We start from the raw sequence: 26,064 nt of genomic DNA, 5'->3' as shown, positions 1-26,064 counted from the left end.
AGAATGGTTTCAAACCACTCTCCAGAGTCTTCAGTACAGGTGGCAACGTAGATCTGCTGGTGGCCCGGTGTGGCGGTGGCGTTTCTGGGGCAGGAGCGGAGGGCAAGACACAGTTTCTGCGGCTGCCCGTGCCCCGAGCACTGAGGCCCCGGAGGGCTGGACAACAAGAGTCTGTGGTGAGGTAGGAAGATGGGCGATGAGCGGCGGGCAGTGTGCTGGTGCCCCCACCGCAGCGGGCACGGGCAGAGCGGCCTGTCTTCTTCTGCTGGCCCCCTGGCATGAGATGGGCCAGGGTGCCGAGTTGGTATTGGAGTACAAGTGAGAGAGAGAGAGAGAGAGAGAGAGAGAGAGAGAGAGAGAAAGAGAGAGAGAGAGAGAGAGAGAGAGAGAGAGAGAGAGAGAGAGAGAATACTGAGACAGCATTAGTAGAGGTGCAGTGTGGACAGACCAAGCCCCCAACCCTCGGCTGCCCCCCCCCCCCGCCCCCCCATCCCATCCCTCTAAGGCAAAAATAAAAACGTAGAAAAATCTCTGTACAGACTCCCCGGTAGGAAAACAGGGGCAGGAAAACGGCTCCAGGCTCTTCCTGGAGCTCACGCCCCACAATTAATTGACAACCCAAGTCCATGGCTCAAAAAACCAAAATCTGCAGAGGTGGCGCGGTGCTCAGAGGGCGGACAGCTGCGCCAGGCTGCGGCGGCAGTCGATGCTGGCGAGGTCCGGGCCCGTGTAGGCCAGGCCTAGGGGCTCTAGGAAGGCCCGGCAGGCAGCCTCGCCCTCGAAGGCCAGCTCGGCCTGCAGGTGGGAGACGGACAGCGCAGGGCGGAAGGTTTTGATCATGGCCTTGAGGGCGGCTTGACGCTCCCGGTCCACAAACTTGTCAATGAGGTAGCCAGACATCCGGGGCGCATGGCGGTAGAGCCGGAAGAAGCGGTGGTAGTTGCCCAGAGCCCAGGCTGCCCTCAGCGCCAAGGCGTGGGCCACACAGGGGTCCGCCTTCAGCTCCCGCGTCAGGTGGGCCAGCTCCGTGGTGATGTCCCCCGAGTTGTTGGTGAAGATGTAGTAGAGGATGCGGTAGGCGGTGAACTCACCCACGTGGCCGGGCAGGCTCTCCGCGTACAGCGACTTGAGCTGCGTCTGGCACTGGTTGAACTCCTCATGGTCACCCTTCTCCAAGGCGATGTGGGCGTGCGTCTCGTACGCCTCCACGGTGAATTCGGTGCGCACGCCTTGCACCATCAGGTCCTGCCGGATGGACTTCATCTGCTCGCAGGCGAAGGCGTAGTCCTGCTTCTCTTTCCACTGGGACTTGACCATGCACAGGGACTTCTTCAAGACCGCCACAGGGCGCACCGTGGACGGGTCGGGGGCGCAGGTGAGACGCAGGTAGGGCTTGGTGATGTCAGGGCAGGTGCCCACGATCTGCAGCTCCTGCCAGTCGGGGTCACCCCCGCTGCTCTCCAGGCCGCCCACCTGCAGCACCAGGGGCTCGAGGCGCAGGCGGCCGGAATGTCCGGGCTGGAAGCGGGCTGCCCGCTTCTGCTTCTTCAGCTCGCGCTCGGGGTCCTCACCCTCCAGCGCCGCCATCCGCTTGCGCTTGCGCTTGCGCTTGGTGGGCGCTAGATCAGGCCTGCCCCCTCGCTGCGCCCTGCCTCGGCCCCGTTCCAGCTGGGCCCCCCGACCTCCTCGGCCCTTGGGGGGCGGGTTCCGGCGACCCACAGGTGGACACTCATTCTCTGAGTAGGAACTGTCCGCGTCCGAGTGGGAGTCACTGTGGCGGAAGTGGCGGGTCGGGGACCGGGAGGAGGAGCGGGATCGGGATTCTGTGCCGGAGGAGGAGCTGTGGTCCTTCATGAAGACATTGCGGTGGCCGAACTTGGCAAAGCTGCTCCGCGCTCGGCCAGCACCCCCAGCCCCTGGCCTCCCTCGCTGTGACTGGGCACCCCCGCCCCTGGTCGTGGCGCCTGCCCCCCTGGGAGGGTGAAGGCTGCTGGGGGCCTCCCACCGCTTCTTCTTGGGGCTCCCTGCCACAGTGTCCCGGGGCAGCCCGGCCAGAGGCTCCCGGCTCCAGGCGACGGTATAGGCGGAGCCATCCCGGAGCCGGGCCTGCAGCACCGCCTTGAGCAGCCTCTCCGTGCGGTCCTTGTCCTCTTCTGACTCGCAGGCCGCGAAGCAGCGCTGCACATACTCCTTCATGTCCTGCGGCCATTCGTCTGGCTTCCCGGACCGGCTCCCCCTGTGGTTCTGGGCCTTCTCGGGGTTGGGCTGGGGGCCCAAGCCGCTGTGCTGGCCCTCCGAGGTGGAGCTGCTGAAGTTCTGGTTGGTGACAGCGAAGGGCCGTGTCCGAATGTTGAACTTGATACCACCAGTGCAGGGGGCCGGCTTCATGCGGTTGCACTGCTGCTGGCCCTTCGTGGGCTTGGCCTGCTCGGTGTAGGTGTGCCCGGAGGCCTGGCCCGAGGTGGGCCCCGCCTGGCTGTGCTGTGTGGCTGGCGTGGTCCCAGGCGGGGGGCCGCTGTTCAGAGCGGGAGCCCCATGCGAGGGGTTGGAGGGTTGAGGGGCTTGAGCTGCTGGCAGCTGCGGTGGAGAGGCCTGGTAGGACCCGCCGTCATCCATGCGGGGACGCGGGTGGGGTGGGGTGGGGGGCACGGGGTAGGCATAGCTGTACTGCGGGTACCACTGGCAGAAGTGCTGCTGCTGCTGCAGGGCCCAGGCTTCTGCCTGAGGCACATACTGTGAGCCGGCCTCAGGCCCATTGCTGCTGGCCTTGGAGCTGCCGGCAGCGCCCGCCTTGCCGATGCTGGCCAGGGCCTGGCGGGCCTTCTCCCACGCCGGGTTCTCGTGCATGGGCATCTCCATGCCGTTCTCCCAGCCCGCCCCGGCCACCATGCTGTACTGGGAGGACCAGACTGTGCCGCGCTGATCAACCACATTGGCCGCCATCTGGACCTTGGGGTGGAAGGGGGGGACCTCGGGAGCCAGACTGCTTCTTCTCCTGTCTCTGCCGTTCGCCCGGGGACTCGGCAGCTGCGGGACAAGGCAACACCACCACCTCCGAGGGGAAGCTCGCGAGCTGATTGCGAACAAGCCTTTTTAAAGACTGGCGGGAGCCAGGCGGGCCGGGTAAAGCCGCTTACCTGCATCCACCAATCACAGGCCTGGAGGCCTCGGTGGGTGTGGCCTCCGCGTGGCCCCGCCCCTCGAGCGCGTCGCGCGGGGCCCTAAGGGCGGGGCGGGGCGGGGCGCGGGAAGCGGCAGGAAAGGGCGGGGAGGGTGTGCTCGTGCCCGCGCGCTCGCGCCTGGGGTGTGGGCGGCGGCGCGCCCGTGCGCGCGCACAGGCGAGGCAGCCCCGGCGGCCGGAGTGGGGTTCGCCTGGAGGGCGGGAGAGTCACCTGAGAGCGGCAACGCCCGACACCCGCCCGCCCGCCCGCCGCGACCGGATCGCGCCGGCTTCGCGGGCCCGCTGGCCGCGCACCCTGGGAGGCCCGGGCGGGGAGCGGGCAGAGTCCGCGCCCGGCGCTCGGGACGAGGAGGAGTCGGACCTCGGCTGCCGCCGCTGCCCGCGCCCGGCCGGGTAGGTGAAGCCTGGGGTTGGTTGCCCGCCGGCCCCCGGCGCGTCGGGAGAGGAGAAGCGAAACTTTCCGGCGCTTCTCCCCGCCGTCCCCGGGCCGCCCGCGGCGCCGGGAGGTGTCGTCGTCGCGGGCGGCGGCGGCCGACGCCATGTTGGGGTCGGTGAGAAACGGGGCGCTCCCGGGCTGCTCCCCTCGCGCCGGGGCGGTCCTGCGGCGCCCAGGCCGGTCGCGTAGCCCGCTGGCCGCCGCCGCCGCCGCCGGGCTCCGCGCTGCCCCGGGGTCCGCGCCGCCGCGGGCGGGTCTGCGGATCCGCGGGGCGGGGGCCCCGAGGTCGGGCTGGAAGTTGCGGGGCGTGAGGACGGGGGTCCCAGCCGTGGCCTCGGCGTCTGAGCGCCCCAACCTCTTTCTGCCCAAAAGTTTTCCGAGTCCGGGCATCAGGGGCGTTGTAACTTGAACAGCGTGTTTTCAGTGACTCGGGGTCGAAAATGGCAGGACTTGCTCCGAGAGCAGCGAGGGCTCTGGCACATTATTTATTTGGGATCTGAAAGTTGTGCGGTCTTCGCCGAACTTGTTTTCCCCCTAAAAACGTTGCGGAAGGCCGGCGGCTCGCTGTTCCTGTTGCTTCGGGCGCCCTGGTGGGTTCCATGGTGGCAGCGACGCGTGTGCGTGCGCTGGGGAGGAGGAGGAATTGTCCAATTCCTTTTTTGTGTGTGTTGGTGCTTTTTTTTTTTCTTTCTCTGTAATTCATAGGTTCGCAAAGTGTGTACGTTGATCAGTGCCTTCTCGTTGTGTTTCGGTGCGTGACGGCAGAGGCTCGTTAAAGGAGGATCCGGGCGGGAGCGCGGGCGGGGAGCCCTGCGGGCGCGCGTGGGTCCCTCGCGGCGAGCGGTCGTGGCCGCGCCGAGTTGCTCTCCTCGTGGGGTCCCTGCGAGGCGCGCGCCTGCCGGGGTGTGAGCCTTGACCTCCGCCCGGACTCGGCCGGCTTTCGGGGTCCGCAGGTTCCTGCAGCGTTAACGAGGGCGGCTATTTTTAATCTCCTTGGATCCTGACGGCACTCGAGGTGAATGGTATTAAATTACTTATTTGGAAAACACATGCAAGCGCTTCAAAAAAAACACACACATAAAAACAAACAAACTTGGTCTCCTGACCCAGGCATCCAAGCAGATTCATTTACTTGACTGTCCAGGGAAGGAGTAGGAATTGCTCTCTTTGCATGCAGGCGTTTTAGCTGTAAAGTCCTGTGAAATTAACCGCAGGACGCTTAACTACCTGGAATGATAAGCCCCAACACCTGCCTAGAAGAAATTGGCTTCTTAACCCATATAGGTAATAATACAGCTCACGCTCAGATTTGATTGCTGATTTTCTTCTTTCTTAAAAAAAAAAGTGTCCTTTTTGTTTTGCTTCATTGTCAAGTATATGCCATTGTACATATTTGTTTTCTGGATGAGGAATGATCTAGAAAGGAGCTGACTTAACTAACTTTACAAATCTAGTAGCCAAACTGGTTTCTAACCCGGGTCTTAGGGCTCTGAAGCCTTCTCATTTTCCCTGCGGCAGAATCCCTGTTTCGGAGGCACAACTCATTCCTGCGGGACAGTCTCTGTCCACCTTGTGTCTCGCTGCTCTTTCTGATTGTAATTTAGTTTCTCAGTTTAAGTACATACTTTCCAAAGAGTTTACAAGGATTCTTGTACTGAAAAAGTTCCTCTTAAAAATACTCACTTAAGCCTATGTGTTCTTTAAAGCCTTTCCCGTCCTGTCCTGCTTAACCACAGCCCCTTTCTCTCCCCAAGAATAATCCGCTTATCACATGACATCCAGTAAATATTACACTGATCTGCATGGCACCTCCCGGGCAGCAGGCTTTGCCAGTCCGATTGGCCTCTCCAACCCCAGAGTGCAGAGAACACAGCACATGCTCAGGGGAGGTTTGAGTGGACGGGTACACACATGTTCCTTGTAAATATGCTGCATGAATTTCTTATTAAATTTCAATTTTCATGGTCATAGTAGCTAAATGTTCCCTGTCCCGTCCCCCCACCCCTTTTTTTTTTTTTTGAGAATTTACCTTGGTAACTCAAATTTTGGCCTGGGGACACAGAACCTGAATGTTATGAAATTTCCAAGTAGATGATGGACTGAAATATAAACAACAAAGAAGCCCTGGGTTAACAAAAGGATTATAATCAGAATTTTAAAGTACAGTTGAATTTATTTGCACTGGATGGAAATAGAGTTAATGTCTAAACATTTTGTGTGATGCTTATACATAGAGTAGATCTCAGTTTTTTCTACCAGTTATTGTTTTGTCAGAATTGTCTTAGGATTTTGCCTTGCTTAATGGAAAGCATATAAAAAATGCTTTTCTATTGATAAATTTATCTTTGACAACCAGCTTTTTACACCAGCTGTGTGTTTAATAGCAATGTGCATGTTGGCTTAACTGAATAAAATGTGCTTCATAGATATGCTTGCAGAGTGCTATGTTATAAGTTGCAAGACCCCTGTATGAGAAGGTATTCTGTAATTCTGTAATGAAATTACTGTAGAATTTGAGGCTAATTCTGTGCCCTACCCATGATAACTTTCTCTCCAGTGAATCCATAAACCACAAACAGGTGTTCTCAATTTGGTAGGTCCTGAATAGAAGACATTTGGGTCTAGTGCTAGAGAGAGCAAGTTGGGTGTAGAATGGATTGGAACAAAAAAGCAAACCTGAATTCTATCGCTGCTCCTTACCAGCTTGTGACTCATGAACAAGTCCCTTCGCTTCTCTGAGCTTTACTGGACTCATTTGTGAAATGGACACAGATATTTGCCTCACAGTTGTGAGGATTTACTAAGATATTTGTGGAAGTGCCTGGTATATGATATTTAATAAGTTATAGTAACAGATTAACAGAGAGACAGTGAATTATTTAGAAGAGTAGATTTTAAAAATTTTAAAAGGAAGGTAACCTTTGGAGATACTTAGTTCAGTTCTCAAACTTGGCTGCACATTAAAATTCCCTGAGTAGCTTCTTAACAATACTGATGCCTGAACTCCACCCTTGAAAAAATAAATCAGAATTACTGGGTTTGGGTAAGAAGTAGTTTTACCTTTTTTTTTCCACCCATGATTTTAAAATATTGGGGTTGAGAACCACTGATTTTATTCAGTCTCCTTTCTCCTTATTTTCTTCATTTTGTGGTAGAATAAAGTGCAGAGAGAGGTGAAGTGCCAGCCAAATTCTTATCACTCAGGCTAGAAAAGATGTATTTGTAGTGGAGGGAAGTGAAGAGCATACATGTTAAAGTAGCAGTTACATTTATTTCAGACCTGCACTCTCCATCCCATTCTGCATGGATCATTGTGTCATTTAACCCTGTCACCATTCACAACTACCTCTAGTCCTAAGCTCTGTGGCTGGAGATGGTGATTCAAGCCTTCCTACATCGTCTTCATTGTCACCTCCAGCCCCTCCCAGGTTGTTAGTTTTCTTCCTTCTTTGCAATCCTGAACTCTGTAGTTCACATCCTGCGAACTCACTAGCACTGGGTAGTTCTCCTCTCCCTGACCTGCTGTTTATAACTGGTCAATTCTCAACTCGTAAATGTCACCATTTATTTTTTCTACTTCTGTCCCTGCCTAGCACCCCTGAAAAAAGCCACAGCTGTGGTGATTGTTAAATACTTGTTTTCTAGATGAAAATATATAATTTTAACTTATTCAATTGCCACGAAGAGGCAACCTTTTTTTTTTTTTTTAAAACTAGTAATTTTCATTTGTTCTTTTGGAATTGCCATTTGTATCTTACCCATTTTTCTTTTGGGATATTTTCCTTTTTTCTTATTGATTTATAGGAACCCTTTATATATTTAAAATGTTGACCTTTTGTCATATGTTGCAAATGTATTTTTTTTTGAATATATTTTTTATTGATTTTTTACAGAGAGGAAAGGAGAGAGATAGAGAGTTAGAAACATCGATGAGAGAGAAACATAGATCAGCCGCCTCCTGCACACCCCCCACTGGGGATGTGCCCATAACCAAGGTACATGCCCTTGACCAGAATCGAACCTGGGACCTTTGAGTCTGCAGGCTGACGCTCGATCCACTGAGCCAAACTGGTCCCGGCAACAAATGTATTTTTTTTTAATTAAAAAAAATCTTTATTGTTGAAAGTATTACATGTCTCCCTTTTCCCCCCAGTGACCCCTTCTAGCCTGCTCCAGCCTCCACCCCAGGCCTTCACCACTCTATTGTGTGTCCATGGGTTATGTATGTGTGCATACATGTTCTTTGGTTGATCTCTTCCCTCACAGCCATCCTCCTCTGCCTTCCCTCTGAGATTCGGCAGTCTGTTCCGTGCTTCTATGTCTTTGGATCTATTTTGTTCACTAGATTTCACATTTGAGTGAGATCATGTGATACTTGTCTTTCTCTGGCTTATTTCGCTTAACGTAATACTCTCCAGGTCCCTTCATACTGTCTCAAAGGGTGAGAGACCCTTCTTTTTTACTGTTGCATAGTATTCCATGGTATAAATGTACCACAGCTTTTTTTTTTTATAAGTTTTTTTAAAATATATGTATTTTATTGACTTTTTACAGAGAGGAAGGGAGTGGAATAGAGTTAGAAACATCGATGAGAGAGAAACATCGATCAGCTGCCTCCTGCACACTCCCGACTGGGTATGTGCCCACAACCAAGGTACATGCCCTTGACCAGAATCGAACCTGGGCTCTTGAGTCCTCAGGCCGACGCTCTATCCATTGAGCCAAACCAGTTAGGGCTGTCCCACAGCTTTTTTATCCACTGATGGGCACTTGGGCTGTTTCCAGATCTTAGCTATTATAAATTGCACTGGTATGAATATAGGGATGCATACATTATTTCTAATTGGTATTTCAGGGTTCTTAGGATATATTCCTAGAAGTGGAATCACTGGGTCAAATGGCAGTTCCATATTTAATTTTTTGAGGAAACTCCAGACTGTTTTCCATAATGGCTGCACCACTCTGCATCCCACCAGCAGTGTACTAGGGTTCCCTTTTCTCCACATCCTCTCCAGCACTTGTCATTTGTTGATTCGTTGATGGCAGCTATTCTGACAGGTGTGAGGTGATAACTCATTGTCATTTTAATTTGCGTCTCTCTGATGATCAGTGACTTTGAGCATTTTTCCATATGTCTCTTGGCCTTCTGTGTGTCCCCTTTGGAGAATTGTCTATTTAGGTCCTTTTCATTTTTTAATTGAATTGTTTGTCTTTTGTTAGGTTGTATGAGTTCCTTATATGTTTTGCATATTAACCCTTTATCAGATATATCGTTGCCAAATATGTTCTCCCATACAGTGGGCTTCCTTTTCATTTTGCTGATGGTTTCTTTTGATGTGCAGAAGCTTTTTATTTTAATATAGTCCCATTTATTTACTTTCTCCCTAGTTTCCATTGCCCTAGGATATATATTCACAAAAATATTGCTATGAGAGATGTCTGAGATTTTGCTGCCTATGGTTTCTTCTAGGATTTTTATGGCTTCACATCTTACATTTAAGTCTTACCCATTTTGAGTTTATTCCTGTGTATGGTGTAAGTTGGTAGTCTAGTTTCATTTTTTTTGCATTTTATCTGTCCAGTTTTCCCAACACCATTTGTTGAAGAGACTGTTTTTACTCCATTGTATGCTCTTGCCTCCTTTGTCAAATATTAATTGAGCATGATGCCTTGGGTTGATTTCTGGGGTCTCCTGTTCCATTGATCTATATGCCTGCAAATGTTTTTCCTTTAGTGTTTTCCCCCCACAGTGTTGAAGTTTTAAAATTTATGTGGTAAAATGTTTTATGATATTTGGCTTTTTCACATTATATGTATCCATTCCTTTCTATGGCTAGAAATTTGAGTTCTGTTTTTCACTTTTAGAGTTAATACCAAAGGGGAAACTTTTTATATGTAGTATTCTCCCTTTCCTTCCACCCCCACAATAGTTTATTTCTCAGCATGAATATCTGTGGTTAAAAATTGAAAGGTCAAAGGGTACTGCTTTCTGAAATATTATATATTACCATTACTTTTTGATTTTTCCATGTGTTTCACTGCTTACTGTGACCTTTTGGCACAATAAGATTATTTAAGTCCCTGAGACTTGTGAAACATGTGAAAGCATGTTAAAAGTGTTTTGTACTGCTCTGTTGTCTCCCCTTCTTTCTCATCTTACTTCTCTCCTTTCTAAACGAGGTGTTTCCCAAAGTCTAGTTCTTGCCCCTCTTCTCTCTTCCATAGCATCAGCCAGCTATGTGAATGCTACTAAACCTCTTTCTGTCCTGGAGCTCCCTGCTCATCCTGGTATTTCCACTTGACTGCCAGATGTTTGTCTTGTGGATACCCTGAAAGTACCTCAAGGTAAGTATGTCCCAAACTGATTTCTTCTCCCCCTTGGAACAAAACTAGCACCTGACCAATGGCTTATGCTTAAATCTTTGAAGACATCTTATTCACTTTTCATCCACATATTCAGTTGGTTCCTAAATCATAAATGCTATACCTCAGTAATCTCTTACATCCCCCCCACCCCCTTTTTTTAATAATAGATTACTAGGCATATGCCCTTGACCAGAATCAAACCTGGGCCCTTCAGTCCACGGGCTGATGCTCTCTATCCACTGAGCCAAATCGGCTAGGGCTACATCTTCCCCTTTTTATTTCTGCTGTCAATTATTGGGGCTCAGGCTTTCATAACCTTTCACTTACAGACTGTTGTAATACCTTTTCCCCTTCAATTTTGCTTCTTTAATAGTCACTCCAGTCTGTCCTGTGTACCGCTTCTGTGTACATATTTAATATTTTCCTATTTAAAAAACCTTTGTTTTTCTATTGTTTTCAGTCTGATGCTTACTTTCCTTTGCAGTTTGGCTTTTCTCCATCTTACCAGATTTCTATTTTACCACTGTTATTTTCATCTGGTCCTGGGCTCAACTGTGTCCTCTCTGGGGAATATATTTACATATTATCATCCCCTACAAACTACTTTTGCTTTAAGGCCCAGCTTGAATTTCTAGTCATTTAACAGTTCTTCCTAAATTCTCTCCCAATCAAAATTACCTCCTAACTAAACCTTTTGGCCCCAGGCTTCATCACTTTTTTATTTTTTTTAAATTAAAATTATGTTTTTAGTTTGTTTCTCCTCTACTCCTTTAGACTTTGAGTTCACACATTTGAGTTAATTATATTCCTCTGTCTATAGCACACTACACGGATACCAAAGCCCCTTATTTTGTTTTTTTCCTTCCTTATCAATCAATTACTTCCATAATCCTCTTTGTTACAGAAACACACGCGAATGTATAAAATATGAATTATATAAACTTGGGGATATAGCTGTCTTTCTCCACAAAGATTGTTGATTTTGAGTGCTTCTATCTTTTAATACTACTTTGTTAAGAGTACGTGGCCAATAAATGTTTTCTGTTTGAAACTCAGAATATTATTACCAGTTTTACTAGCTTCCATATTGCATAGACTAAACACCTGGGGATTTAATTTCAGCTTCACTCTTTCACAGTTAGGGCAATTTTGAATCTAACCTATTCTCCTGTTGCAAACTTCAGACTCATCAACTTTCCTCTTTATGCTCTCAGACTTTCTCTTCTCAGTTTATCTTTCATTAGAAAAATCCAGATCAAATCAGGCCACTCCTTCCAAAAGCTTCAGAAAGAACTCTCAGGAACCAACCAGATCTCTTGTCTTACTTGTTCTCCCCAGTTTTTCTACTAAATAATTCCTCTCAGCCTCCACTACAGCTGTATATGGGACTTTTTTCTTAAAAACAACACTTTTTTACTTGCAGAGCTTTTATGCCTTTCCTTACCATTTTGAAGTTCCAGTTATTGTTCACAACCTTTACCAAGTATTCAAACGCTACATTTTCCAAGCCATGCCTTTATTCTTTCCTTTTTAGCTTGCTTACCACTTTGTTAATATGTTTATTATTGTGCTTACCTCGTTGTGCTTTATATGAAAAACCTTGGGGTATATGCCTTAACTCCCAGTGCCTGGTTCATTCTTTTTTTCTTTCTAGCATAAAACCTTAAAAATGTAGTGAGCAGATTGTAACTGCTTTGAAAAAATACTAAAGAAAATTTGTTAGGAATGTGATGGGATAACCAGTTCCATAGCAGTATTTTAGTTGAGCTTTGCCAGCTTTATTTTTCAAATATTATACAATGGTTTCTAATAGCTGTCAGCTCTGTACAGCTGCCCCTGTATAAATACTTTTTGAAACGATGCAGTTTTTTATCTGAATTTTGTTGATGATGAAAATATGCACACACTTTTTATTTGCTAGCTAAACAGCTGTGCTTTTTGGCGAGAGAAGAAGAAATCATTTCTATATATTATCATGAGATTGAGACTTTCTTAAAACAAGATCTGTTGGAATTCATAATTAGATACTATACAATAGTTAAATGGGCCAGAACATTTGCTCAAAAATTTAAAATCTGTGGGTCTAGTGAAGCAATTGATGTTTGGGGGGTGGTTCCTGTTTTCTGTGAAGATTAGTATAGATGTCAAAAATAAAGTCTGATTTCTGTCCATCTCCAGTCAGAGAAGCTGCTGCCACTTTAACAGCCGGCATCTTCAGCTCAGTGCACCTGTTGGCATGTACACACAAACATTTCTGTAGGTGCTGTTGGGAATACACAGTTGTAGGAAATAATCTTGTTTTCAGGAACCTTCAGACCTGTTGGGAACAAACAGGTACACAAATCTTTATAAACACGAGAGGCCTGGTGCACGAAATTCATGCACGGAGGATCCCCCTCAGCCCAGCCTGCACCCTCTCCAATCCCGGGCCAACCAGCAGTCGGACATCCCTCTCACAATCCGGGACCACTGTCTCCTAACTGCACCCCCTGCCAGCCTGATCACCACTAACTGCCTCTGCCTGCAGGCCTGGTCGCCCCCAATGCGCGTGCCTCCCCCCCCACCCCGCTCCCCCCCCACCCAGCTGGCCTGGTCGCCCCCAACTGCCCCCCTCTGCTGGCCAGGTTGCCTCTAACTGCTCCCACCCCCGCCAGCCTGGTCGCCCTTACTGCCCCCCCCCCCCCGCCGGCCTGTTTTGCCCCCAACTGAGCCTCCCTGCTGGCCTGGTTGCCTCCAACTGCCCCCCCTCTGTGGCCTGGTCACCCCTAACTGCCCCCCTACCGGCCGGGTCGCCCCCAACTGCCCCCCCTGCCAGCCTGGTCGCCCCACGCAGCCTGCTGTTCAGTCGTTTGGTCGTCCCTCACTAACCCCCCTGCCGGCCTGGTCGCCCCATGCAGCCTGCTGTTCAGTCGTTACTGTTACTGTGATGGTGTCCTGGACAATTTGCATATTCCTCTATTATTGGTATAGATTAGTAGAATGTAAATGCCATAAAGTGGTACAGATAAAATGGTATGAGGATTTAAAGTTGAAACTGTATCTGGCTGCGAGGCTACTGAGCTGACTGCATCTTGAAGGACTTATAAGATTTCAGAATAGCAGGGGAGGGAGTACATATTAACCCAGAGGTAGGGGAGGAAGCCTAGAGCATATTCTGAGGGAATAGCTAGTTGTCTGGTTTGACTGTAACAGAGAACATACAGAAAGAGGTAAAACTGGAATGAGAGACTGGGACAGGCTGGGCCTTAACTGTGAAGGGCATTGAATACCAGGTTAAAGATTTTGGATTTAGTTTGATTGGCCAGGGAACCTTTGGTTTTTGAATAGTTACCTGATCATAGTTGTAGTTAATTTTGCCTTGTGTGAGATGGTTTCAATGCTAAAGACCTGAGAAAGGACTTGTTTAAAACTTGAGGTCCATATTCTTAACCTCTCTCCTACCTTTCTAAAGAAAGACCATTTGTAACTCCTAATGTGGCTCTTCTGGTTTTCCAAATTAATTTTCTAAACTCCTCAACTATGACTTAGTTGTTCTTATATATCATGGTGAGTTTCTATCAAGCCAAACCTATTTGCAACTGCCTATACTGACACCCTAAATTAGTCATAGCTTTACTTTTCACTTCTGTATTTGAAGAATCATTTTGAGCTATTTTATATGTATTACCATATGCTTTAAATTTTTTCTCTTATCAGTGGCTTTCCCCAAGTACATAATAAAGTCCACATGAATGAACTATCCCTAGAATATTTATTTCTGAAAGTAGAAAAATATAATGGAAAGAAAATGCATTCTTACAAAAACTAGTTGTGAAACCATGGATAAAATAGCCCATGACTCAGTTTAATTTTTTGTGACATGGATCATTTAACAAAATTGAAATTATTGCCCAGCTGGTGTGCCTCAGTGGTTGAGTGTCAACCCATGAACCAAAAGGTCACTGGTTCTATTCCCAGTCAGGCCACATGCCTGGGTTGTGGCCTTGATCCCCAGTAGGGGGCGTGTAGGAGTCAGCCGATTGATGTTTCTGATAGATGTTTCTATCTCTTTTCCTTCCTCTCTCTAAAATGAATAAAAGTATTTTTAAAAGGACCTGTCTTGTTCTTTGCGTATGTTAGGCACTCAGAATAATTGTTCGTTTTGACTTAGGTGCATTAGGAGAGGGTGTAGTTTGCTCTAATACTTACACATTTACTCAGGGAGGATGTACCTCGGGTAATTTGTTGTTCGTTTTTACCTCTTCTTTCTGTTTGTTTCTTCCTTTCCTTATACATTTTCTGTAAAGTCCCAAGTTAGCAGTAACACAGATTTTAAAATCCCGATTTTTATTAAGATAGTCAAAACTTTGATTAAAAATTAATTTGTAGTGAAGTAAGGCTTGCTGCTTGCTGTTGCTGTACTGCAGCCACAGCCTTCTCCTCCCCCTCCTTACCTGTTCCCTTCTCCTCCCTGACCTCCTCTTCTCTTCCTTCATCTGTCATTTATGTGAAATCTCTTACCAGTGCCTGAGCTAAGATTAGAATCCAGGTCTTCTGGTTCATAGGTCATTCGGTTTTTTTTTCATTATAACAAACAGTTGAATACCGAAGCTCACTGATATCAGATGTCATGGGTACATGTAAGAAGATAATTAGATGATTTTTTGTTTTAACTCACTTTCAAGGATGAGGTAAGTAATACAGTATTGATTTTCAGTAAGAAGAACTGGGCCATAGTATTTTGTGACAGTTGGGATCTCTTCTTAATTGTAAATAGTATTCTTTTTTTTTTTTAAGAGTTTTTAATTTGTCTAGTATGACATTTTTATCAAGTGGTAGACACTCCACTGAAGAACACTACTTTAGAAACAAGATGTTACCAGAAGACTAGGGTGGACAATTCAAATGCAGTTCTTGTCTACATTTGTAAAGGAGATAAGTTTAAACTTTGAATTAAGTTTTAAAAATTGGCATATAAAGCTGGCTTTATGAAAATGAAGAGATTTGGGGGGTGACATGCTTTTGCTATGGTTCTTACATTTTTAACTCTGAATTGAGACTTCCAGACACTATTTGCTGGAAAAGAAAACAAAGGAAGTCAATTGGGAAACTGTTGAAATTTAGAGTTCTGTGAAGTGGCTAGATGTGGGGAACCCCCCCCCCCACACACACACACACAAAATGTCAAGTTTTCTTATCTATAGTAGTAATTACTGTGTTGCCCAAAGTACTGCATCGTCTTTGAAGAAGATGCAAAAGCTGTCTGGACATATCCTCATTAGTCTTACTGTATTTGAAATTTTAGATTTCTTCATTTTTCATTTCCCATCTGAAATCAATAAAAACATATTTTAAAAAATAAAAATAAGAAAGAAATATCTTCTTACCCTTTGAGACAGCATGGAGGGACCTGGAGAGTGTTATGCTAAGGGAAATAAGGCAGAGAAAGACAAATATCACATGTTCTCATTTATAAGTGAAATCTAAAGAAAATAAATTGATGAAGAAAATAGGGTCATAGGTATGGATGCCTGGAACAGAATAACAGACCTCAGTGGAATGGGAAGGTGGGCAGAGGGGACGGGAAGAGATTAACCAAAGAACATACAGTGTATGCATATACTAGTATGTATTACACATGGACACAGACAATAACATGGGGAAGTCCTGGGGTTGAGTGGGGGTTGAGTTTGGGCGGGGGGGGGGGGGGTAAAAAGGGAGAAAATGGTAGACATCTGTAATCCTGTCAACAACAACAAAAAAGATTAAGTGGAAAACCACAATACGTACAAAAACATTCGTTGTTCATATAGAAAATTTAGAAAATGATACAATTATAAAATAGAAAATAAAATAAAAAATAAAAATTATCCATAGTCCTATTAGAAAAATACTGTCTCAAAGACAAAATGGATGGATACAGTCATTGTGCTGATTGGTAAATTGGTGTTACCTTTCAGAATGGAAATTTTGTAAAAGTTAGCAAAAACCTTCAACATTTATGCCTTTTGACCCAGTAATTTTACTTCTTGGAATCAATCCTAAAGATGTCATCTCTGCCAATGGGTGGGGAAACTTTCTTCCTATGTTTACTAGTATTCCTTCCTCAGAAACACAGACAGCTCCTGTTGGGCCACATTTTGTAGTTTTCTTCTGCTGCTTTCTTGTCCCTCAGTGAGTAAGATACGTAAAGAACTTGGGTAGGCCTGATAATTCTAACACTCACAAAAGTCGTTAAGAGTTCGTATTGCTTAGGGCACCTCAGTGTTGTGGTAAATTTGGATTTCGGAAGACTATTTTCAGGGGTCATTTCTATAGTTTGTTACTAGAGAAGTTTCTCTGAATTATAGAGCACCTAAGCCAGCAGTCGGACATCCCTCTCACAGTCTGGGACCCCTTGCTCCTTACCGCCCGCCTGCTTGCTGCTCCTTAACGGCTTGGCTCACTGCTCTGTGGGCCTGGCTAATGGCTGGTCCGCACTCCCCCTGTGGAAGTGCACTGACTGATCATCAGGAGCAGCTCCTGCGTTGAGTGTCTGCCCCCTGGCGGCCAGTGCACATCATAGCAACTGGTCATTCCACCATTCGGTCTATTTGCATAGTATGCTTTTATTATATAGAATAGGATGGTTTTCTAATTTTATTTTCTGTATGGGCGGTTACATATTTACAAATGTCTATGACTATGCATTTACACCATATATCATTGAGTCTAAAGATGAACATTGTTTTACTATAGTTTATGTCTGAAATTGGGATATCATACAGTCAAGGGTATGTCATGATTAAGTTGGCAGCATTTTTCTGCCTTGGTGCCACATAAAATGAGGGTGTGCGTATTAAAATCTATAGCATTTTAGATTTGATGTATATTTGAAATAAAAATGAGATCATGATGTTCAGTTCTTTCCCCACCTAAATATCTAGAGCATTTCCCCATATCACTATATTTAGATCTCATTCTTAACATATTTATCGTATTATTATGGGTGTATCATAAATTGTTCAACTAATTCCTCTTGATGGACATTCAGAGCTTTTCCAGTTTTTGATAAAACAGTACTGTGTTGAATATCCTTGTCTATATCTTTATACACTTGAGTGAAATTTCTTTTGATTAAATACCTAGATCAGTGGGTACACATACGTATTTTTTTTAGTGTATGAGGATACCTGTTTTGTGTTTTTGGAAAATTTTTAAATTTTTGTTAATCCAGTAAGTGCAACAATATCCTGTTTTAATGTAATTTCTTTAGTTATGAATGAGATTGAGCTTCTTTTTATGTTTATTAGCTGTTTTTATTTCCTCTTCTGTGATGCACTTGTGAATAGGATAGTAGACCTTTAATTGGCTGGCAGATTTGTCTTAATTAGAAAGAGGGAGGCATCAGTTTGGAGTCATGCATTATCATATTAATTCTTAGGAACAACTTTCAGGGCACAACCCATCCTTGACGGGGGGGGGGGGGGGGTAGGGGGTGTAGGGGGTAGGAGGGAGCAGGCAAGAAGACTTATAAGGACCCAAGATTGGGGGTGAGACAGAATTCAGGAATAATCAGAATTACTTCCTTTATAATGGAGACCAGGAAGGGTTACAGCATCATTAGTGTGTAGCTGAATACTGGAACTTAGACTGTACTGTTAGTCTTTACACTTTAAATCCTCTTCTCTCTCTCTCTCTCTCTCTCTCTCTCTCTCTCTCTCTCTCTTTTTAATAAATTTTTATTGATTTCAGAGAGGAAGGGAGAGGGAGAGATAGATAGAAACATCAATGATGAGAGAGAATCGCTGATCGGCTGCTTCCTGCACACCCCCCACCGGGGATTGAGCCTGCAACCCAGGCATGTGCCCTTGACGAGAATTGAACCCAAGACCCTTCAGTTCACAGGCCAACACTCTATCCACTGAGCCTAACCAGCCAGGGCCTCCTTTTCTCTTTAATATGAGTTGATTGTAGTATAGTGTATTAGATTAGTAGTTGTGAAATAGGGCACAACTCTGGGACTTGAGTGAAGTCAACAGGGGATCTAGAGATTAAATCTGTGATTGCTTAAGTTTAGATTAATACAGGTTTTTTTGCATATTTCAAAATGTTCTTGTTAACATTTTTGAGCATCTTTGCTATGACAGAGTCTGTCAGTTTCAAAGATAGATATCAGGTGGTTTCTGCCTTTTGGTTCCACTATATCCTGTGCAAGAGACAGCTAGAAGGTACTAGAACATGAAGAGCACTGAGGAAGATGCTTAGTCTAACTGAGTTTAAGGAAGGGGTTCTAGATCAGATATGATAAGATCAACTGAGTATTGAAGGATAACTAAGAGTTAGCTGGTGGGTAGTAAGTAGTAAAAGATAAAGCAATATGAGAAAGGAACTGGATGGATGAAATGGACTTATGAGTAGGGTATTCTTGGAACATAAAGTCTGAGGTGAAACTGACTGTGATGAGTTTGGAGAGATAAGCAAGAACCAGATAATGGAGGGACTTAATTGTCATGCTAAAGATTCTACATTTAAAGGTCAAGGGGAGTAATTTTGAGTAATAACTCAGTCAAATTTGCATTTGAGAGGTACTTGCCTGAAAATTGATTTAGGGGCAAGACCAAAGGCAAGGAGACTCGCGGGAAATAGTCCTGGTAATCCACGTGAAAGAATTAAGGCAGTGGGTTGCGAACAGAACAGACAAAGGGTCCTAATGCCGAGGCCCTTTAATACAATTCCTCATGTTGTGATAACCCCCAACCATAAAATTATTTTCGTTGCTACTTCATAACTGTAATGTTGCTACTGTTATGAATCGTCATGTAAATATCTGATATGCAGGTTGTATTTTCATTGTTACAAATTGAACATCATTAAAGCATAGTGATTAATCAGAAAAACAATATGTAATTATATATGTGTTTTCCGATGGTCTTAGGTGACCCCTGTGAAAGGGTCGTTCGACCCCCAAAGGGGTCGCGACCCACAGGTTGAGAACTGCTGAATTAAGGCTTTAGCTCAATGATAATTTCTTACTGGAAAAATCAGTCATTTCTCTTAGTTTATATAATATTTGGTCCCCTTGTTCAGAATCCCTCTGAGATTAAATTTCATGAAACTCTATTATTTTGCAGAGTTGACTTATAGTCATTGTCCTATTGTTGTTCCTTTAGGTCTGTAAGAAGTTAGTTTATACTTTTATAAATAACTGCCTAACTGGTATGATGCTATACGGAGATAGTTAATAAGTGGTGTGTTTTTCTTTTCTTTTTTTTAATATATTTTATTAGTTTTTTACAGAGAGGAAGGGAGAGGGATAGAGAGTTAGAAACATCGATGAGAGAGAAACATCAATCAGCTGTCTCCTGCACACCTCCCACTGGGGATGTGCCCGCAACCAAGGTACATGCCCTTCATCAGAATCAAACCTGGGACCCTTCAGTCCGCAGGCCGACGCTCCATCCACTGAGCCAAACCAGTTAGGGCAATAAGTGTTTTTGACGATTCTAAAAATTATGAGATATTAGCCCTTTTGGCATGCTTAGTGGTTGTCTTAGAGGGAAATAATTTTGGAGCATTTTGCCTTTCAGGTGAAAGTAATGATTTGTTAGACTAAATTTAGGTTATATCATTTCTTATATGAACTTATAACTCCTGTATGCTAATTTCTTTTTCTTTCTTTTTTTAAAGGCTATTAGCAAAAGATGGTGGATCGTTTGGCAAACAGTGAAGCAAATACTAGGCGTATAAATATAGTAGAAAACTGTTTTGGAGCAGCTGGTCAACCCTTAACTATACCCGGACGGGTTCTTATTGGAGAAGGAGTATTGACTAAGTTGTGCAGAAAAAAGCCCAAAGCCAGGCAGTTTTTCTTATTTAATGATATTCTTGTATATGGCAATATTGTCATCCAGAAGAAAAAATATAACAAACAACATATTATTCCCCTGGAAAATGTCACCATTGATTCCATCAAAGATGAGGGAGACTTGAGGAATGGATGGCTTATCAAGACACCAACTAAATCATTTGCAGTTTATGCTGCCACTGCCACTGAGAAATCGGAGTGGATGAATCATATAAATAAATGTGTTACTGACTTACTCTCCAAAAGTGGGAAGACACCCAGTAATGAACATGCTGCTGTCTGGGTTCCTGACTCTGAGGCAACTGTATGTATGCGTTGTCAGAAAGCAAAATTTACACCTGTTAATCGTCGCCACCATTGCCGGAAATGCGGTTTTGTTGTCTGTGGACCCTGCTCTGAAAAGAGATTTCTTCTTCCCAGCCAATCCTCCAAGCCTGTGCGGATATGTGACTTCTGCTATGACCTGCTTTCTACTGGGGACATGGCCTCATGCCAGCCTACTAGATCAGACTCTTACAGTCAGTCATTAAAGTCTCCTTTAAATGATGTATCTGATGATGATGATGACGATGATAGCAGTGACTAAAGACATTATTTGAAATATTTAATTGGGTATGACTATCTGAGAAATCAGCTTTGGGGAGAATGTAAAATTCTGAGCTCACTCTCAGTTTTGCTCCAGTCATGCATTTGCCTGAGAAACTTTTAACCCATGTGCCTCAATATATTCTATAGAAAATAGGTCCTGTTTTTGATTACTCCAACCCCACCACTGCCACACTCCCCTCACAGCCCCCAACTCCCCACCCTCCTACAGGGATAGCCTATTGCAAATATAGCAGATTAAGTTTTGGCTTCTTCTTGTTTAATTTTAGATTATTTTCTTGGAAGATTGGGAAAAGGTGTTTATATAACAGATCATGTACTACATTGTTTATTCTATGTTCTGTTATGTGGAAAAACTAAAAGCAAAGAATGATGGAAAAAGGAGTATAATGTGGTTAGTTAATAATATAAGCTTTTTTTCTAACCATTCTATCTAATGGTTAAGACACCAGTCACAAAAATACATGATTTAGAAATACTTTGGCTTTTTTATATACCAAGTGGTGCCTTATCATAATAGCACTGTTACATGAAATAAACCCCTACTTTCTCACTTTTTAGTTATAAAAATACACTGGTGCTCTTTGAATCGATAAAATGAGTGTTTATGAGTGGGTATAATTAGAAAATACTTGTCATCTGACAGCTACAAATAACTAAATTTAGAGGTTCTTCATTCTGTATGCATAAATATTTTTCCATAAAATAGTTATGATTATGTTTTTGTTTTATAGGTACCAAATTATAATTGTCAAAAATTTTAAGTTAATAGGAGGTCATTTTTTAGGAATTTGGTTTGAAATTTATCCAATATAGAGCTGTCATATTGCATTACTTTCTGTTTTTAGTAAGACATTTGTAGGTATAAATACATTTGCTTTAACATTATTTCTAGAATGAAAAATCTTATAAATCCTTGTGATGAATTAAAATCCTATGATAGCACAGATCTACTTAGGCTAAGATTTGGAAGAAATAATATGTAAGAATGGTCAAGACAGACCAGGATTGAGTAGACTTCTATGGAAGTATTGTCTATTTCAGTGTGAAACTTTCTTGAATTTACAAATATAGTGTTATATTTTATAAAGTTTTGTAAAGTCCCAAACAATATTTCTATTTTTGTAAGACAATTGTATGTTTAATCTGTTTCTGAAATAATTTTGTCATGCATGGAACTAGAGTAGCAATTGATTTTCTAAATTGTGAACTTTGCTGAGTCAGTCTAGATTGCTTTTGAGAAGTGGTAATTTTTCACTCTGCTTTGAGGCAGCCATTATGTTGAAAGTATATTTATCATACAAAACTTGATGCATTTTGCAATACTCTCTCCATTTGTTTGCTGCAAATAACTAGTCTTTCAAATATGAAAAATCAGTCTAAAGATAGTTTTAAATCCTAAATTCTTTTGTTTTTAAGCCTTTAAATCTGGATATATTGCATATGTTATGAGAGATTTGACTCAGTAACTTGTGTGGAGGATTCTTTGGTTTGGTTAAGGCACTCATTTTACTGTTAAATTGTAAAAGCATTGAGATATGTAGATCTCCCTATAGGAAATGTGAAAGAAAGGCACAATAATTTTGTTTGTTTTCATATCAGATGGACTTTTGTTTCCAAGCAATATATCATATAATCAACATATCTAAAAAGAAACATGAAACCTGAGAAGTGCTAATGGAGACTTACTGGTACCTAGGAGCCTAGCAGAGTCAGGAACCAAGGGAAAGTGTTCTGTGATTACATTTGCATTGTCAGCCTCTTGACTTTTCTTTACAATAAAAAATGACTTCTTTACAATAAAAAATACCTTGCAACTTACCTTCTGTTCTGTGCATATTGTGACTTGAAGATCCCCCCCCGCCCCCCCCGCCCCCCCCCCCATGTAATGGAAATACCCATTTTTTGCTTTATTCCAAAGCTGTGAGTGCCTTCGTTGTGCCAGGCATTGTTCTAGGCCAGCCGTGGGCAAACTACGGCCCGCGGGCCGGGTCCGGCCCGTTTGAAATGAATAAAACTAAAAAAAAAAAAAGACCGTACCCTTTTATGTAATGATGTTTACTTTGAATTTATATTAGTTCACACAAACACTCCATCCATGCTTTTGTTCCTGCCCTCCGGTCCAGTTTAAGAACCCATTGTGGCCCTCGAGTCAAAAAGTTTGCCCACCCCTGTTCTAGGCCCTTGGAGTAGAGCAGTGAACAAAAATTCCCTCCTTTTCATGCAAATAGAATCCATGTGTTTTCTTCCAGATTTTTCCCCCTATAATTCTTAAAGCTTTTATAAATCTTAAGTTATATATAAACTTGACATGATTTTGATGCCAATTTTTCATGCCATTTCTCCTGAATGAAATTTACCTGGACTGTGCAGGACACCCAGTACTTGGTCTAAATTGTTAACCACTGGTATAAAGGAAGCAAGATTCTGTAGATGTCAAGGAGACATAGGACCTTAATTTGGATGAAGAATTCATGAATGAAATTTGTTTTTGTGATATAAAAAATAAGTGACCACTGTAATTTATAACTCTACATTTGTGTTTGAGCCAATATGGTAAATCATGGTATATTTCAGAAAAATAAAAATAGGTAAATAGAAACCTTGATATTCACATGTACAAAGGACATATTGCTAATTAAATGAAAATAATTACATAGAATAATGTGTCATTGAGAAATAGAAAAAGCAGAGCAAACTGGCAGAGCAAGAACAGTGAATTTAAAAGATTGTATTGTTTTGAATACCTGGGTTTCTTGAAAACCAGTTTACTTTTAAATTGATATAATAAAGCATATTTTGGGGCATAATGACTCCTAATTTCATAGATTTCTAGCTCTTTTTTTTCTTATTTTTATAAATATATTTTTATTGATTTCAGAGAGGAAGGGAGAGGGATAGAAACATCAATGATGAGAGAGAATCATTGATTGGCTGCCTCCTGCTCACCCCACATTGGGGATCAGACCCGCAAACCAGGGCATGTGCCCTGACGGAATCACACCATGACCTGATTTATAGGTCGATGCTCAACAACTGAGCCACACCAGCCAGGCTAGACTTCTATCTCTAAAAAACCATTTTAAAGGGATGTTTTATCTAAATCTTTGGTAATAGAAGCTGAAACCTGTACTAATAAAGGCAAAAAAAAAATCCTCTTTCCATGAATAAATGGATAAAAAGTATGCTTGATGTATGATCATAAGCAAATGACTAGAGGCCCAATGCATGAATTCGTGCATGGGTGGGGAACCTCGGCCTGGCCTGGCCAGCGATTGGGGCCAATTGGGGCTGGCCAGCCAGCAGGAGGGACCACAGGAGGTTGGCTGTGGGAGCGCACTGACGCCTGGGGGGCAGCTCCTGCATTGAGTGCCCCCTGGTGGTCAGTGCGCATCATAGTGACCGGTCATTCAGTCGACTGGTCGTAATGGTCGCTTAGGCTTTTATATATATAGATAATAGGGAATCTTCAATGCTAATGTCATTAAACTTGGTGGTTTTTGACATTTTTACATCTAGTAGTTGGAAAATAGCTTCTGTGATTTAGAATATTTAGTACCAGCTTTTAAGGCAGCGGTTCTCAACCTGTGGGTCGCGACCCCTTTGGCGGTCAAACGACCCTTTCACAGGGGTCGCCTAAGACCATCCTGCATATCAGATATTTACATTATGATTCATAACAGTAGCAACATTACAGCTACGAAGTAGCAACGAAAATAATTTTATGGTTGGGTCACAACATGAGGAACTGTATTTTAAGGGCCAGAAGGTTGAGAACCACTGTTTTAAGGTCTTAAAAGCAGAAAGAATGACAAAATGTTAAAGGTAGCTTGTGCTTAGACAGTTGCTAAAATGCCAAATTATCTTAATCCCAACCAAAGCAAGTTAGAGTCTAGGCTGAATGTTATAAATGAATATAATTCTTTTTTTTTTAGTGGGAGCCTCCCCTTTATGTAATGTCTGACTATTAGCTCATGGTGGATATGTGTGAATAATTAGATTTTCATTTACATTAAAAGCTGTTCTGTGTGTTTTAGGGGCAAGATTTGGACTGTTAAAACTGGCCTTCTCTCTGGGATAGGCCCTCATTTGGTTTGGGCCGAGTTGACGTCACTGACTCGGGTGGAAACTAAAATGCCTTTAAATCATAATTGGTAATTTATTTCATCCTTAGACATGCTACTCTGTTCATAACAACACCACCAATTATTTCATTAAAAACAACAAATACAGCTAACATTTGATGTTACTCTGCATGACGGGCCCTGATCTAAGTACATTTACTGTCAACAAATTCTCATGTTAATCGTGTGCAGTATAAATAGTATTATCCGTAGCTTACAGGGATAAAGAGGTAGGTCACATCTGTAGTAAGTGGCAGGCCCAGGCTGGTGAACCCAGGCAATCTGCTTCAGAATTCATGCTCCTATGTTTAACCTAAGGAGGCCATACCAAGTTTGGGATAGTCTTGTGTGTTTGAGGGAATTAACTGAAGATTTTTGCAAATGGGCCAAACTGACAAATCCCCACTCTTAACGGTAAGCCTGAGCTCACGTGTCCTCATCTGCCCTCACTGCCTTCCTCATTTCGTTGTTGATTTTCTGGGACGTATAACACTTTTATTTATGCATGTGTGCATCCTCCAGGTTTGCCATAATGGGTCTGTTCCCTACGAAATGTGACTTCCTGAGGGAAGTTTTTATTTTAGAACGTTGATATTTATTCAAACACATTTACTCTTTTATTCATTTATCCAGTGAGTGGCAGGAATTTAGACGCTCTCCCATAATCTTCAATATTCCCGCCAAATCACCCCAAATCAGCATACAATCCAAGTAGAAATACTGTGCTTGCTATACTCACCAACTGTAAGACGCATCCCGTCTGTCCCTAGCCTTCCACGCATCAACTCCTTTCATATGCTGCCCTGTGTCCTCTAACTGTTTCAACTACACGGTCTAATGCCTGGCTCCTTCATTCACCTGAGTGAACAAACAGTATCTTATTAAGTCCTTTCCATCAGGCAGTGTTTTAGGCCTTCTGAATTATGGCCATTACGGCCGCATCTGGAGTTCCCGCCCTTATGAAGCTCATGCTTTAGTGTGTCCTAACACAGGGCCAGGCAATATGAAAGTGCTGAGATGAAAATGAGGTAAAGGTGGGGAGGATTGAAAATGGTGAAGGAAGCTCAGTTTCCATCCCTACTATGTACACAGTACATAGTGGGTGCTTCATAATTGCTGGAATGAATGAAAATTAAGCTCAAGATAGAAATTTAGTCTATTGTCTTAAACTAGAATGAGCTAGCTGTTAGGTTATCATTCCATTCTGAAGGGTGAACATTTGTTTAAGTAACTGTCCTTAAAGTTAGCCTCTGGTCCGAGGTGAAGGTAAGCCCTGCTGAGAAATACTTGACTCAGGTTCAAGAACTGGCTCACTTACTGAACTGAAACAGAACAACAATTTTCAGGGTCAAGTTTGCATGCATCTTTTAATTAATGAATTTGTTAATATATCCCATCGAGAGAGGACTCCTGAAGAAAGATTTATCTCGCTTTGGGATGACAATGAGAAAAAGACTGTTATGAGGGGATAAATGAAGCATGCCAGCAACGGAGATAATTGGGACGCTAACAAAATGTAGCTCAG

At 43.8% G+C, this 26,064-nt stretch overlaps 2 protein-coding genes across 4 annotated transcripts; one reads left to right on the top strand and one right to left on the bottom strand.

Annotated features, from left to right (window-relative positions):
• Positions 1 to 660: 660 nt before the first annotated feature.
• LOC132219707 (leukocyte receptor cluster member 8-like) lies at positions 661 to 3,079 on the bottom strand. Its single transcript, XM_059672187.1, has one exon. It carries the CDS (start codon positions 2,941 to 2,943, stop codon positions 667 to 669), a length of 2,277 nt encoding a protein of 758 aa, XP_059528170.1. The 5' UTR covers positions 2,944 to 3,079; the 3' UTR covers positions 661 to 666.
• A 355-nt stretch (positions 3,080 to 3,434) lies between these two features.
• Positions 3,435 to 22,236, top strand: PLEKHF2 (pleckstrin homology and FYVE domain containing 2). Of its 3 annotated transcripts, none has more exons than XM_059672188.1 (2): positions 3,435 to 3,574; positions 19,632 to 22,236. In XM_059672188.1, exon 2 carries the CDS (start codon positions 19,646 to 19,648, stop codon positions 20,393 to 20,395), a length of 750 nt encoding a protein of 249 aa, XP_059528171.1. In that variant the 5' UTR covers positions 3,435 to 3,574; positions 19,632 to 19,645; the 3' UTR covers positions 20,396 to 22,236. The 3 variants fall into 3 exon arrangements, with proteins under 3 accessions (XP_059528171.1, XP_059528173.1, XP_059528172.1); XM_059672190.1 differs by lacking the exon at positions 3,435 to 3,574 and adding an exon at positions 4,496 to 4,632; XM_059672189.1 differs by lacking the exon at positions 3,435 to 3,574 and adding an exon at positions 9,811 to 9,962.
• The last annotated feature ends 3,828 nt before the right edge of the window (positions 22,237 to 26,064 follow it).

This window comes from Myotis daubentonii, chromosome 17, assembly GCF_963259705.1.
Source record: "Myotis daubentonii chromosome 17, mMyoDau2.1, whole genome shotgun sequence".
NCBI lineage: Eukaryota > Metazoa > Chordata > Mammalia > Chiroptera > Vespertilionidae > Myotis > Myotis daubentonii.
Note: the sequence above shows the minus strand (reverse complement) of the source record. Positions and strands in the feature narration are given on the sequence as shown.